Source organism: Propithecus coquereli, unplaced genomic scaffold (genome assembly GCF_000956105.1).
Source record: "Propithecus coquereli isolate 6110/MARCELLA unplaced genomic scaffold, Pcoq_1.0 Scaffold147, whole genome shotgun sequence".
In the NCBI taxonomy this organism is placed as follows: domain Eukaryota; kingdom Metazoa; phylum Chordata; class Mammalia; order Primates; family Indriidae; genus Propithecus; species Propithecus coquereli.
In genome coordinates this window covers 5103738-5118827 of record NW_012139080.1, presented here as the reverse complement: position 1 = coordinate 5118827, position 15090 = coordinate 5103738, and the positions used below count along the sequence as shown (strand labels likewise).

Sequence of the window (15090 nt, the reverse complement as noted above, 5' to 3'; positions counted from 1 at the left end):
TGTGAACCAAAAAAGTGCTGTCATTAGATTTGAAAATCAATACGCACATTTCTGGAAAGTAGTATTGCAGAATAACCTTTTATTTAAAAAAGCACTAGTATATAGCAGTATCTTCCACCTCTTTTTCTGTTCAATAGTTACTAATCCAGTTTTTGTGCATAAATAGGCATTGTACCCGTGGGCTGACATTGTATGTCTTTTATGTCCCCCGACTTCCCTCCTCCCTCTCTGTCTCCTCCCCTCCACTTTTTTATACTCATAAATACAAAAGGGTAAGAGACGCATCTATAATTTTTTGTAAAAATCTTTTTTTTGCATTAAATAACTCTAACATACTACCAGATCTCGATTTTGAAAGAGTCAGACTATTGAAGAAAATGTACTTTCAAAGCATTTTTCAAAGACATGAAGCGTGAACTATTACAGTGTTAGAATGTTTCAAAGTTATATAAATCATGGTTAAATATTTATTATAGGTAAAATTGGTCACCCTATTTAAAATATGAGGAAAAAAGCAAATGAATTCTTACTCCAGTGAGAAGTTCTTTTTATTGGAAAACCCTGAGAATGTATTTGTTATCAGATGAAATTTTGAACCTTATAAACATTTTTAAATATTTCAACAGAACATTGTTTTTATACCTTCATATTTCAAAAGCCGTGTGTTCATTTATCAATGCTGCTATCCCTTCATTAAACCATCACACCTATTGAATGTGTACACTGCTTTAAACTACATAGGAATCATAGTATCTCTGACATGTAGATGGGTCTCAGAGAGTACACCAACATGTCAGGTGCTGCTAGTTGAGACTGTCCCTCACTTGGTATCAGAAACTCTGCCTGGGACTGTATTCACCCCAATAGCTAGTGTCCCAAAGATATGATACATCATTAACTCAGAAGTAACCTGGAGGTCAGAAAAAGCAATTCATCTTTAACAGCTATTAAACTGTAATTAACCCACCCATCTGACAGTATCTGACCCATCATTTTCACAATACTATGCATGAACCCTTCTCTTATGATGCAGTCCTTACTGGCAAAGCCATCATTCTTTACCACAGAAAGCATGCTTGAACAACATTTGTACAGTCTGTCTCACGGTATTCCCACTGTTGGGAGAGGACTGCCCAACAAGATCTGGCTTTCAGGAGCTAGTGAGACCCCCTTCAGAACTCTTCCTGATCATGAGCACCCGATAAAGAGCACTGTTACATCTTTCACAGGGTTTCAAAAAGGCCCCTAATGCCCAGAGTTTTACAGGGCAGTGAAATATATAACCACGATTAACAGAGAGTGCACACATGTACTCATCATCAAATTGGTATTAACTGATCCACACGTATATGCATATATGGTAGTAACATTCATCGGGTGTCAGGCAGGTGAGAGGGGGAAGGAGGGGATGGGTATAGTCACATCTAATGGGGGTGGTGTGCACCGTCTGGGTGACGGACGTGCTTGTGGCTCTGACTCGGGTGGGGCAAAGGCAATATATGTAACCTAAACATTTGTAGCCCTATAATATTCTGAAATTTAAATAAATAAATAAAATCTCTAAGGAAGCTTAAAAGAGAGAGAGTGCAGTAAATAGGAATTAGCCCTGGATCCTATACCTGACACACACTAACTGTGTGGCTTTGGATGAGTCATTTTTTTCCTCTCTTAATTTCTGTGACAATTAAGCTTTCTAATTTATTAAGAAGCATGTCAAGGCAAGATATAAGAAACAGGCTTACTTAGTGAAAAAATCTCCTTGAAGTCAGTAGTATGCTCTGGGTGACTTTTTAAAAATATATATCTCATTTTTGTTTTTATTAATCAAATATACAGTCACATATTTGAAGAGTCTATAATTCTACAAAACTTATGAAAAATATTCAGATTATTGTGTGAAAAACAGTAGTCCTCCCCCCTTACTCCTCCCCCCTGGACCTATTACTTGTTCCAAAAGACACCCAATTCATCTCTTTTAACTGTTTTTGGTATTGATCTCCACTAAACTGATCATCACTAAATATCATGCTTATATTGCTACTTCTTGGTTTTTCTGTTTCAGCATTATTGACTGACCTCCCACCGTGGAAGATGAGAAACAGGCTCACTTTCACAAAATGTCAGCCCTTCCACATACTACACACACTCAGCACACTCTCTCCTTACAGCTTTCCATGTGCTATGAAGCTACTTTGTCCAGATCGAAGATACAAAGTTTGTTAGAAGCATATAAGCCCTACCAACAGCAGAACCACGTAATCTGTAATAGTTATATCTCATCAAATTTAAGACAGTATTAATTATTGAATGCAACAATGTTATATGTACTACCAAGAAAAAAGAACGATGCCAATTCAACCATGATGAATCACTTTCTTACCACTTAGAACTCCTATTATTTGGATGTTGGACCTTCTAAATAGCCCATCGAACTTTCTAATCTTTCGTCTCCTATTTTCTTTCTTTTTGTCTATTTTTTCTATTTACAGGGAGGTTTCTCCAGATTTATCTTCCAAAACTTCTGAGGTTTTTTATTCTTCTGTCATAGTTATAATTTCCAAGACTTTTGTTTTTGTTGTTCCTGAATGTTCTTTTTTATAGAAAAGTTACCAACTTGCAATTTTTTGTGTTTAGTTGAGTCTCTCCCATTTTCTTTGTATTTATGGATTTATCTGCTGACCCTGAGGTGACCATCAGGGCCAGGGCCTATTATGGTGCTTATTCTCAAGGTATGATTCCCCCCCATAGCCAGACTCCACCAATGGAGCTTAAAGACACCCCTCTTGGCACCTCAAGTACAAACCTATTGGATGAATTTCCTGTCTTTTATAAATGTATCTAATAGTCTGGAAATTCTGACCACAGAAAGGTTAAAACAAAGAGATTCTCAGTAGGGAATGCTATGTCATTATCTTAATTTTTCTAATAAAATCTACTGTAGTTTTTTTTTCCTTCAAGCTTAAGTTTATATAATGAAGAGCTCTAAAATGTTTAATTACAGTAATAATAGATATTAGCATTTATTGGGCAATTACCACACCAGATGCTCTTATCTAGTACTTTATTGTTTTATTTAATCCTTACAACCTATCTTGAAGGTAAATATTTTGTCCTCATTTCATTAATGAAATACACAAGTTTTAGAAAAGTCAAATACTTTTCCAAATTTAGGAAATACATCTTCCTAAATTGCCCAAATACATGTGGACCTGAGATTTGAACCCAAAGGTCAGGGTCTCACCACTGCCTTCTGGGCTGCACATATCCATTTTAGCACAGACCGTAAATACCGCTGTGTATCCATGGTCTAGGAATTTGGGTCATTTAAAAAATACTTACATGTCTATTCTGTGAGAAAAGAGTGAGTCTCCTTTATTTATAGAGAAATTGTATCACCTTGTCATAGCAGTTTCCAAAGGAATCTGTGCAAAATTGGCCAAGTCTAGATCTTTTAAATGTAAAGTCTTCCACAAATGACTAAGCATCTGACTCACGTTAATGCTACAGCGTTAATATGCTGGCCAAAGATTCAATAATGGAAAAAACAATCTGTACTTGAAATATCACTTGAGGTTTAATTAGCACAATAAAAATGAATTGGGAAGCATGAACAGCCAAGGCGGAATAAACCATTTGCCAGGCACTACTTCCTGGCATAATAAGATTTGAAATCAGCACAAGTACAGAGCAACGCCCAGCGATGCTTTCAAGTGCTGCTAGCACTACTGCAATGGGATCCGGATTCAAAGCACCACGGCTGTCTTCCTTTGGGCAATCTCCTTGCAGGTAAGAGATGACCGGCTTCCCAGGCAGAAGGACACCTCTGTGTCAATGTCTCTTGATCTGGATTCATTCATGAAAGACATACTAGCCTGCAGACCTCAACAGAAAATCATTCACCACACCGTGAGAAAGCTGACTTTCTTTAGACCAGGGCTTGCCAAACTTTAATGTGTTTATGAATCACCAGGGGGGTCTTGTTAATAATGTAGCTTCTTTTCCAGTAGCTCTGGGTTGGGGCCTGAGAATTTGCATTTCTAACAAACCCCCCTGTTCCCTGACACATTTGGAGTGGCAGGAGTTTATATAATGGGTGTTAGACAATTGTTCACTGGGTTTTTGTCTCTACAACTATTATTCTTAAATCTGACATGGACCTGAGTAGCTATCTAGTCCACCAAACTTCCCCCAAAGTATGTTCTGCGGAACTCTAATTCCTTAAGATGCTCTAAGGAAAAAAAATTCCAAGATTATTAAAAAAAAAAAAAAAAACACCTGTGGGGAACTATAGCTGTTCACAATGCACATTAACGTATTAAAAGCTCTGAGAAGTCCTGCTATAAAGAAATTCATTTAACTTCCATTGATCTTATATTCCCCAAGCTTATTTGAGTACATAATCATTTCTTTGAGTTATGATGTCTGTTGTGATGTTTGCTATTTTTATTTGAAGCAATTTAACAAACTATAAGACGTATATACTGAAATTCAGATAAAAAATATATTTAAAGCAAACTATTCTTATTGATCATCATAATAACATTAATAGCTAATATTCACTGGGTACCTGATATGTGTTAGACTCCATTTTAAATATTTTCCATTTATCATCTCATTAGTCATCCCAAAAATCCTAGAAAGTAGGTGCCATTAGTATCCCTGTTTCCAGATAAAGACATTAAAGCTTAAGTGTCACAACTGAACAGCTAATAAGTGGAAGCTGGCCCTGAGCCACACTTGTCTGTCCACGGCTTGACCAACACATTATTGGCTGCCTTCTTTGCTGGAATCTCCCATGTCTCTGCTCCCACCCATCAGTGTACACTTCCTGAGAGCTGACCAAGTTGACTAGGTCCTGCCATCACTAATTTAAAGTACGTTGGTCCTTACTTTCTAATAATTGAGAAAAACTAATCTATAGTCACTTTGGATAATTAACTCAGCTTTGCAACAAATGAAATAGGTCAAGGTTGGGTTTTGTTTTCCAGTAATCACCAGTAAGCCTGGCTTGTATTCACTCTCAGCTTGCTTCTGGGATCCTGAGCTCTCTGTTCATTTCATGTGGGGTCATCATTCGATGTGTATAAAAATATTCAAGTAAATTATGATTTTGTCTTCTCTCTGTCTTCACTCCTCTCACTTCTGTTTGTGCACATAGAAAGAACTTAAAACAAATAAATACTTGATCTGTTAATGCTCTCTCCACAGAATATTAAAATTCTATAACCTTCCCTTCTACCTTTCTATTTTCTTGGCATATCTTCCAATTTCTTTGTCTCCTAAACAGATATATTCCACAACTGGGAATGAAGCCAAAATGAACCTGACCTATTTAGAAGTGACTGCTTTACACCTGGTTGCAAAAATGACAGAAAATTAGCAAAATGACTTTCCAAGCTCAAATTGGAAATTGTACTTCTAAGTGTATGTGAGCCATGTCATGATAGTGACAGCTACCACATACCTTCGAAATACAAAAAAGTAAACAGCATTTGACAGATTAGAAGAAAACAACTTCATTTGACATTCTAAGAAGATAAAGAAAAACAATGATCCACTGTGTGGTTCACTTTATTTTAGGAGATAAAACCTGATTTCTAAGAAAAGTAAAGCAAAGCAGTACACTAAAGTACAACTTCTATATGTTTTCCAGGAAAAAAGAAAGTCCAGCTAAGATGCTAAGAAAATAATGTTTTATATCATCCTAACTTCCACGCAGAGCACTAAGATAGCACTTCCTTTTAATCATCTGTGAACGCTAACACAGTAGAATTACTACCAGCCTATTCTCCTGGTTTGAAGCAAACAAAAGAAGGAGTATGTACAAATACACTACACAGGTATATGTGCTATGAACTGTGGTTGAAACCAAAAGTAAATCTTAAAAATAAATCATTAAAATCAATTGAATTCAAGGAACCAGGCCTCTCCTCCTGAGCACCTGTGAACTGACCTTCACTATCATAAATAGTATTCTGTCCAAGTGTCTTTACAAGTTTCTACACTAAAAGTCTGAAGGTTGGAAAAGTGGAAAACTGAAATTGTCATTACAAATAACAAGGAAACCAAAGGCAGGTTTGATTTCAATCCATGGGACTGTTAAGGGTGTTTTATATAGTAACTGCACAGTTCTTCAACCATCAAAGGAATTGCCACCTTATATTCACTGTGGGACTCTCATTCTCTATGGTAACTAGTTACTAGTAAAGTGGGTTGAGCGATTGTTTTGATATGACCCAGAGGAATACTGTCTTTCTTAAATGTATTTGCCATCTACCTAGAACAGAGCACTTAATCCACCATTAACACTTCCTGAAGAAGCTCTCTTCCAGACAAGATTTAAATCATAATTACAGTATTAAAAAAATTAAAGTGTAAAGTCCACTGCTTCTTTAATCCCATTTAGCCAGGAGAAATGATTAAAAGGCTTATACTGCAAGACTAACTGCTGAAGCTCAACCAAGTGTGTAGGAATTGAGTAGAAAATTTTTCTCAAGATTCTGTGTGATAAATAATTTCATTAGAAACACTAAAAGAAGTAGCAGGAACATTTTTATATGGAATGATGAATCAGCACAGCCTGGCAAAATCACCTTTCTTCATTACCACTTAAAACGATTCTGTTTCAGTCTTCAGTCTTCTGTTTCAGTGCCACCGTTCATAGCATTCCTTCATTCCAACTAATGCAGAAATTTTATGTGAATATGTTTGGTTCCCTTGCAGTTAATAAAGTTTTCCTAAGGCTTAAAAGGGCCTTGTGAAGAAACAGACCACAACTTGGTTTACAGCATGAATAAATTTACAGTAATTCACAGCAGGAGGGGACTGTTAAAAAAATATTGTGAGGCATTTTGACTGTGCTGTTACCAAGAATGGTGCGGTTAAACTTCCCAGCCCCGCTTACCATGTTCAATTAATCCCTAAAGGCATAAGGGAAAAAAGAAGAAAGGAGATTCTCTCAGAATGCAATGAGGACAGAAATTTCAAAAAGAACTAAAATATACTAAACTATGGAATAATTCAGCTAAAATAATATATTTAAGTTGTTTTTAATTAACTGAAACACTAGCACCATTATGTTAAAAACCTAGTCCAATCTGATCATTAATATAATATGATTCATGCATTATTAATTGATCAATTCAGCAAACATTCATCAAACGCCTATTATGATCAAGAGGTACATTAGGAACCATGGAGAATGCATATTTGCATATAAAATGTAGAGAACTCGTTCTCCATATAATACCTACATGATTTGAGAGAAACTTTTGAAGAAAACCCATCTTGTAAAGGAATAAAAGCTCAGTAGCTCTTCTTTTTTATTGTAGTGAAAATAGTACAAATTGCAAACTAAATGCAATGATCATGCTCTTTGCAAATTGTTGGTGTCCAATGATGAAACACACAACACCATACTCTCAGCCGATTCAGAATTAGCTAAAAAGTTTCATCCAAAAAAAAAAGTGTGGAAATAAGGTGAACTCCACAAATCCGTGACTTACACATAATGGATATCTAAAAGAAAAAAACAGCTGACCATGAATCCTTTTTTTTTAAATAAGACATCTAACTTGAAGATATTGGCATGTTACTATCTGGTTTCTTCAAGATGGAACTTTGGAGAAAGATTTTAAATTCAACACTCCAGTGTAATTTTCAGCTCAATTTGTCTAACTTCGCTTTAAAGAACCAAAGTTGGGAAACCATCAAAAGAAAATTAATACATGACTAAGTCCTAACCCAAAGCCTCCCCTTCTCATCCCAAATATCTAGAAATGATACACAATAGTTTTATTAAAATCCAGAACCATGTTGGAAAACCAGAAAGCATACCGTTGATGGGTAAAACGCAATGAGGACTGGACAAGAGAAAGCAGAAGAACAGGATTAAAGAAAAGCAGTGAAGCCCAAAACTCACACATAAGTATTTGCTGCACAAAACAGGGAAGTTCTGGGTGGACCCAAAACGAGAGGGGAGGATTGCAGGACAGAATGGGGTCCCACTAGGTCAAGCCGCCAGGTGAGGTGGCAAGAAAAAGAGTTGAAGTAGCAAGCAAAATAAGCTTCCTAGCACTCCACCCCACCCTGCCACCCGGGCTCGGCATCCAACAGCTGTAGCTACGTCCAAGTAGGAGCGATGAGTGTGGGAACTTCACAGTAGAAAATGTTATGGTAGGTGCTGGCGCCACCCTACAGATATGGTGAACCCCAGTGTAGAAAAGAACATTTGAGTCACAAAAACAAATCGCCAGAGATAGCAGAAATTAAAAATCGATGGTTGAAAGGAAAAACTTCAGTAGTTGGAGAAACAGCTGAAGAGCAATGTAGTGAGTAAACCGATTCTCCCATAATGCAGCACGAAAGGACAAGCAGATGAAAAGTACGGACGAAAGGCTGCGCGGTACGGAGGGTGGAGCCGGAAGTGCAAATGTCCATCCTGAATTCCTCAGTGAAAGAATCAATGGAAAGAACGCACAGAGCAAATCAATAAGAAAATTTCTGCAGAACTGGAGACATGGGCCCTCACACTGAAAGGGCATTCACGCCAAACAGAACTAAATATAAAAAATTTTTAAACCCCCCCATCTGGTTACATTGTGGTGAAATTTAAGCACAGATAAAAAGTAAATCCTCAAAGTTTCTAGAGTAAAAGGAAAAAAAAGCATAGGTTATCTATCTAGCAAGAAGCAAGTATCAGACTGGCCTCAGACTTGTCATCAGCAACACTGAATACAAAAAGAATGGAGTACAATATCTGCGAAGTCCTGAGAGCTTTGAGCCTAGAGATTTTTACTCAGCCAATAGCACTGAGAAGAAAAAATACAGGCCCATTTTCCACCTGGCGAGAGTTTATTTTTTTAAATTTCTCTGAAAGAAATATTGGAAGATATACTCCAGAAAAAAGAAAAAAACACTCCAAGAAGATGTGGTAGGACACAAAAGTCAAAGATATATGAAGAAATTGGTGATCTTAAAAAAAGCTGGTAATAATCTAAAAATAAAATCTCAGATGATAACAATCTGAGAGCTGGGAGGAAGAAGTAAAGGGAAGGAAAGTATCTTTTCTTGCCTTCTCGGGGGTTATCTTTAGACATCTGGAGAAAATATATGTTTAAATAAGTGCAGAAAATGTTTTTCCTTTATATATATTTTTTTGAAAAACCAGAAGCATAATTTATAACTTTCAAACAATTAAGAAAGAAAAAAACAAAGAGCACTATCAATGAAAGAAAGGGAAAGAAAAAGAAAAACCCTACAGAAAAACAGAGGCTATAAACAGGCAACTCACTGAAGCATAAATACAATCCAATAAACACATAAAATGCTCCATAGTAATCAGGAAAATGCAACTCGAAAGCAATGACATATCATTTCTTAAAAAGACAAAAACTGAGAAGTTTGTTAATATCAAGGTATACCTTGTTGGATAGCTATAAACTGATAGAGCCATTTTTTGATATACAAACCATATACACCAAAAATTCTGTTTCTTCCTATGTATTCTAGAAAAGGCTTTGTACTTGTACATATGTACAAAGCACATGAATAAGGATGCTCACGGAAACACTTTTGTGGTAATGAAAAAAGGGAAGTAAGCAAAATGCCCATCAACATAGAACATTTAACGTAATTAAGACATATTCTACTGTGAATACCATGCAATGGTTAAAAAGAATATGATAGATTTGCGACTATTGACCTGAAATGCTCAAGAGCAAGGAAAAGACAATATAGGAATATTGGAATATAGGAAATTATTTTTGCAACAAAATGTCTCAATATTATTTATGCAATTATAAATAAGAAAAAACACTGTGAAAGAAAATAAAAATTAACAGAGAAAGAACAAAACAATTTAACAACACGAAAGAGATAGAAAAATAAGTCTGTCAATTGGCCTGGCACATTCTTCTAGAATGTTGCTTTTTGAAAAGCATCATTAACATTGAAATGAATTGTGAGTGTTACTATGAACGGAACCATTCAGTCCTAATCGGTCAACCAAACCCATGCCCTTCTGACAGTGGATTCAAAATCGCACTTTCATACACACAATTCATTGACTAATTTGTAGGAGACATAAATAAAAAATTATTGAAAACTGACAAATTGGTTATGAAAAATGAGGACCAGCTCACTCCCTACACTTCCCCTCCCCCAACCACAATGGCCTATCAACAACACATAAGGTGGGGTGTGTTACTGGAATGTTGCCAAGACAACATGACCAAAAATTAAAATTGAAAAAATAGAATTGGTTTCAGGCAAGGGCAAAGCAGACATCTATTAAAAGGCAGTTTGTGAAATCAGAGCAGGAGTCAGATGCTTTCACTCTTTTCCTCTCAGTGGTCGCTAAGCCAATGTGGTCACAGCAGCCGTGAGGATCTGGGAGCTAGCCAAAAGGCCAGGTGACTCAACGTTGGATTTCTTGTCCCTCTAGGCAATGTCTCTCAGGGAGCAAATTTGTAGCAGAACAGAGCACAGTTACCGTCTTATCAGTCAGGAAAAAATATATATTAAAAGTTTTTTTTTAAAGTGTTAGCTAGCAAAGAAAGCTGAAGGAAGTTGGCAGAAGAACAAAGTCTTATTCCCCCATTACGAAACCAAAGGGCTCTATTTGTGACACACAAATCTGTGGGAAGGGTGATGGCTGTCTTCTCAGTCCCTTCAGGGTAAGAAACACTTATCTTTATTTTTATTACACTCTCACTAAGTGTGAGCAGCAGCTATATTTTTCTTAAATAAAAATAGACCTCAAATAAGAGAGTCTTCCAAACACAAAGAATCCGTTGTTTGTGGTTAATACACAAGTTCATTAAGGAGGAGAACCAGGTGTTACATGGCTGTCTGTTGTGTCACCAAGCACTAGGCCACAAGATCAAACTAGCTGTCTGCGGCTTGTTAGCTGGTTGACTAACTGATTCACATTTCAGAGGAGGAATAACATGGATAGGTGGGTATTACAGAGGTATGTCACTGAAGAATAGTAAAATCCTAAGCAGAACACTTTGATTTTCCTTCCTTGTAACTCACTAGCACTCACATGAGCTCTGGTTTTGCCATACGGTGCCCTTTTTAAACGCTAGAGATAAAAATGCTGAAGAGAAGAGTAGGGGGCGATGGTAAATTAGGAGATCTTAAACCAGACATGGGGAGAAGCACGCGGCAGGGCAGACTGAGGGCACCCCATCCAGAGACACAGACATCTGGCAGGAAGACAAGCGTAAGGGAATGTGCTGGATTGAATCGCATCTGCTCGTCCTGCCAGGGCACTTCCATCCCCCTGAGATCCTTGGCCGGGGTGCCAATCAAGTGCCACACTCTTAGCAGATATTTTTCGGATGGATGGATGGATGATGGATAAACAAACAAACGAACAAACAAATGAATAAACAGTATGCTTTTTTCCTCTATGCACGTTAAAGTCGCCCATTCCAAATTAATATTCTACTTGCAAAGAATATTCAGCAAAGTTGCTCCCAGCCGATTTCTCCACACTGCACACAAACGTTGTCTGATTCACTGGAGACATCAACAACATACCATATAAAATCTGGGTAGTGGTAATCTTCCCAGACTCTTTACCACACCAAGGCAATTAGAATAATTAATAGCAACTAGAACTCATTGATTTAAAAATAAATTACCACAATTGGGTATCTGCAGAGTTGCCAGGGGAATATTCTTGCTGCTTTCATTCAGGCAGTACAAATCCTGAGTTTCTGGACTGGATTTACTCTCTTGGAAAGCCTTGATCCACATAATGTCACAGGAGCATGTAAATGGATTGCCCACCAGGATCCTACACGGAACAAAAATGCAAACCGATCAGCCTCCTTTCTTAGTTTTAGCTACGCTAGTATTTATGAAATACCACACTGCAAATTCTTTCTAGCCAGCAACCTTTGAAAGTCATACCACTTTCCTAGCCTGACAGTACTGACTATTCATTTATTTATCTGATACTCACCGAGCTTCCGTTGTGTGCAAACACCACAGGAGAGACTAAAGAGTGAAACACGACGTGAGACCATACAGAACAACAGGGGAAACAAGACAGGAACAGAAGTAGTCAAAATACAGGATAGAAAAGAATGTCTCACAAACTGGGGAAAATGGGTGCCACGACATATTTATCACGGGTGTTACATAGTGGTTAAGAAGATCTTCAGTGAAGACGCTGACAGGTTTTCAGGAACGCTAGCATACTCATTTCTGACCAGGCTAGAGACCCAAGTGCTATCATTTAATAAGCTCCAACGTCAGTGGGGGCACAAAAAAATTTCATCTCAATTTAAAGCAAAGACTAAAGCGTGAGTGCCTGGGGGTTGGCACTCCTAGCTTGCTGCATTATGCAACCAGTCAGTTTTATTGAGGCAGGAAAGTGGGAGTGCACGTGAGAGAGAGAACCCAGAAGGGAGCTACAGACCTCCTTCACATGCACGCGCGCGCACACACGCACACGCACGCACAGACAAGCTCAGGGACTTTGAGGGCAAGGCAATTGAGCTCCGGGTTGAGTTGCTCAGCCCACTGTGGGAAGGTCTACCAAAAGAAAGCCACCACCATTCAGACCTCAGCCATGCTGCCTGAACGCCTGTGGCCTGCTATGGGTAAAAGAGGAAATAGTAAAGAGGAATATAAAAACCACAAGGAAAAAAAAAATCTTTAAATGCTTATTTATAATACTCAGTGGCCTATTTAAGATGAATTCCATTTATGGTAATGAGCCTTTAAATGAGGCCATTTAAAATCGTTACATAGACTCTGCCTGGCATTAACCACAATGCTTAAGATTTCTGTGAGGACGGGACCTGGGCTTTGGCAACATCATTTACTCCTGTGGTTTTCTGGTCGAGTTCTAAGAATCTCAGGGATCCCTGGAGACTTTTCCAGGAGTTTCTTTGGGGAAAATGTGGTCATGATAGACCTGTTTACTTTATGTCTGCTTGACTGCCTCCAAGTATCCCTCCAACACCAAAATAGGATTTGATGCTACAAGATATGGAATATAGTGCAACCAGCTTAAATCCCACTAATCCAACATGTTTCCTGGAGTCTGAGTACATGAAAACCGAAAGAGTCTTTCTAAAAAGAAGGTACAATTAAAGCAGCAGAGGTGGTAAAGAAGTGAAGGACTGTTTCAATTGTGAATAAAATGATGTTCCTATGACCATACAACACTAGCAGACCGCTGTCTTCTCCTCCAGCCCACTGTGCAAACTCCTTTTACAATGGTTATTACAGCACATTACACTTATCTGTTTAGGTTTCCACCTCTCCCACTGGATGACACAATCCTAGAACATAGAAACTTTTCTCCTTACATCCCCATGGCTTAGTGTCATGTCAGTTTGATTTATAACAGGTACACAATTAACATTTGTTGAATGAATTGATTAAACATGCTGCAGGGAGAATATTAAGACATAAATTTCAAATTAAAACTCTAATTTTTAATCCATCAAGAAAATTTTATGCAATGATGTCCTGAATTTCTCTACCAAGTACCTTATTCTATTTCATATACCTTCCTTTAGTTCGTCCTGCCCATTCCTATGTTAGAAACACTAGTGATTCAACTCGCTGAATTAAGTTTATTCCATATAATTGCCAACTGCCACAACTTTCACATGTAACCCCCATTACTACCTATTAACTTGTTGTGTCTCTCCACCAGTGGCATCTTCCAGTCTGCACAATTTTCTTGCGAATAGGGAAGGACCTTCATAAAAAGACTCCACAATTCAGGCAACATACAGTTTAAGCAAAAGCCACTGCCTGACAAGGCAAAAGCATTGTCCTTCTGGGCCCACATCTGCCCCACAAAGCCTCTGCATTAGGGCTCTTTGGGGTACCTTACCATAGGAATGACAAAAGTTCACATTTGCTTCATAGTGATAACACAAAGAATTGAGCACACTTGGAAATGCTAGCTGTAAGTCATGAACACATTTCAATATTTTTTCTTATCATTTTGCAGCAGAGGAATTAGGACATAGGATAAATATTGAATGGAATGGCAGACCTAGAAGGAAATCTCCCGAAGATAGGTGGGTGGGGGAAGAACTACCTCTCCTCCGATGCTCCCTTTCCCCAAGATGGACAAAAGCAGGGAGAGTTTTGCCTATCAGTAATTCCCCCGTGAATGGGTCTGCTTGGCTTCAGGTCCTGGATCTAACAGGAACCAAACAGATGCCATGAGCTATGTCGCCATTTTAACACAAAGCCCCCTTCTTTTTCTCTTTTTCTATTAGAAAACAAATTATTTACGTAAAAATGACATTTAAACTAAGCATTAATGATATGTTACTATCGAGCATTCTACTACTTTTTTTAATTACTGAACATGTTTTCATGAGGGAATAAAAAACCAAGAGACCCAAACTTGAGAAATCATTTTTCAAGAATTTTGATATAAAAATAGATCTGCAACATCACTCACTTAAAAAAAAAAATACTTAATTACCCTTTACTTTGAAAACTTTTCCCCAAATGCCACACAAAATCATTACTTACAGCTCAGACAAGTCAAGGTGACGGAAATGTTTCCTAGACAAACTCGTCAGTTTATTTCGGGTAAAATTGCTGAAAGGAATCAAAAACATTAAGCGTGAATTTAAAATGTTACATTTTAGGAACAAAGTATTCAAAAAGAGATTTTGTTTTCAAAATATAATTTATTTGATCATTATGCATGCTTTACTTAGATCCAATTATCTCTTTCTTTCACCTGGAGTGATAGCTTAGTTTTGCCTACTGTTCTTGCCTTTGGGGGAAGGGGAACATATTTTCCATTTGTCTATTTTTAGTCTCTTTTTTGCCTAAAAGCTTACTTTTCACTTACTAATTCAGAGCCAAGTTATATATCTCATACAGATCCCAACCTTTGAAACAATTAATAGGAGGATATGTGAAATAAGATATAATTTAAAACTAAACTCAGTAGGGCAAAAAGATGTTTTAAAACTAAACAGTGTCATGAATATTTTGAAATTATGTGGCACACAAAACTCTAAGTATCAACTGAATTTAATATGTGTTTATAGGAAAGGACACATTTATTGATGGAAAAACTCTGCTGAG

General features: G+C 37.4%; 1 protein-coding gene across 2 annotated transcripts in view; it reads right to left on the bottom strand.

The window, feature by feature from the left end:
* NTRK2 (neurotrophic tyrosine kinase, receptor, type 2) overlaps positions 1 to 15090 on the bottom strand; it is a 353532-nt gene that overhangs the window by 304254 nt on the left and 34188 nt on the right. For both annotated transcript variants that reach the window (XM_012640056.1, XM_012640057.1), the window contains 2 exons: positions 14524 to 14592; positions 11652 to 11806 (listed from right to left, as the gene is read on the bottom strand). In XM_012640056.1, the coding sequence (XP_012495510.1) occupies positions 11652 to 11806; positions 14524 to 14592 (224 nt within the window). The remainder of the gene's footprint in view (positions 1 to 11651; positions 11807 to 14523; positions 14593 to 15090) is intronic.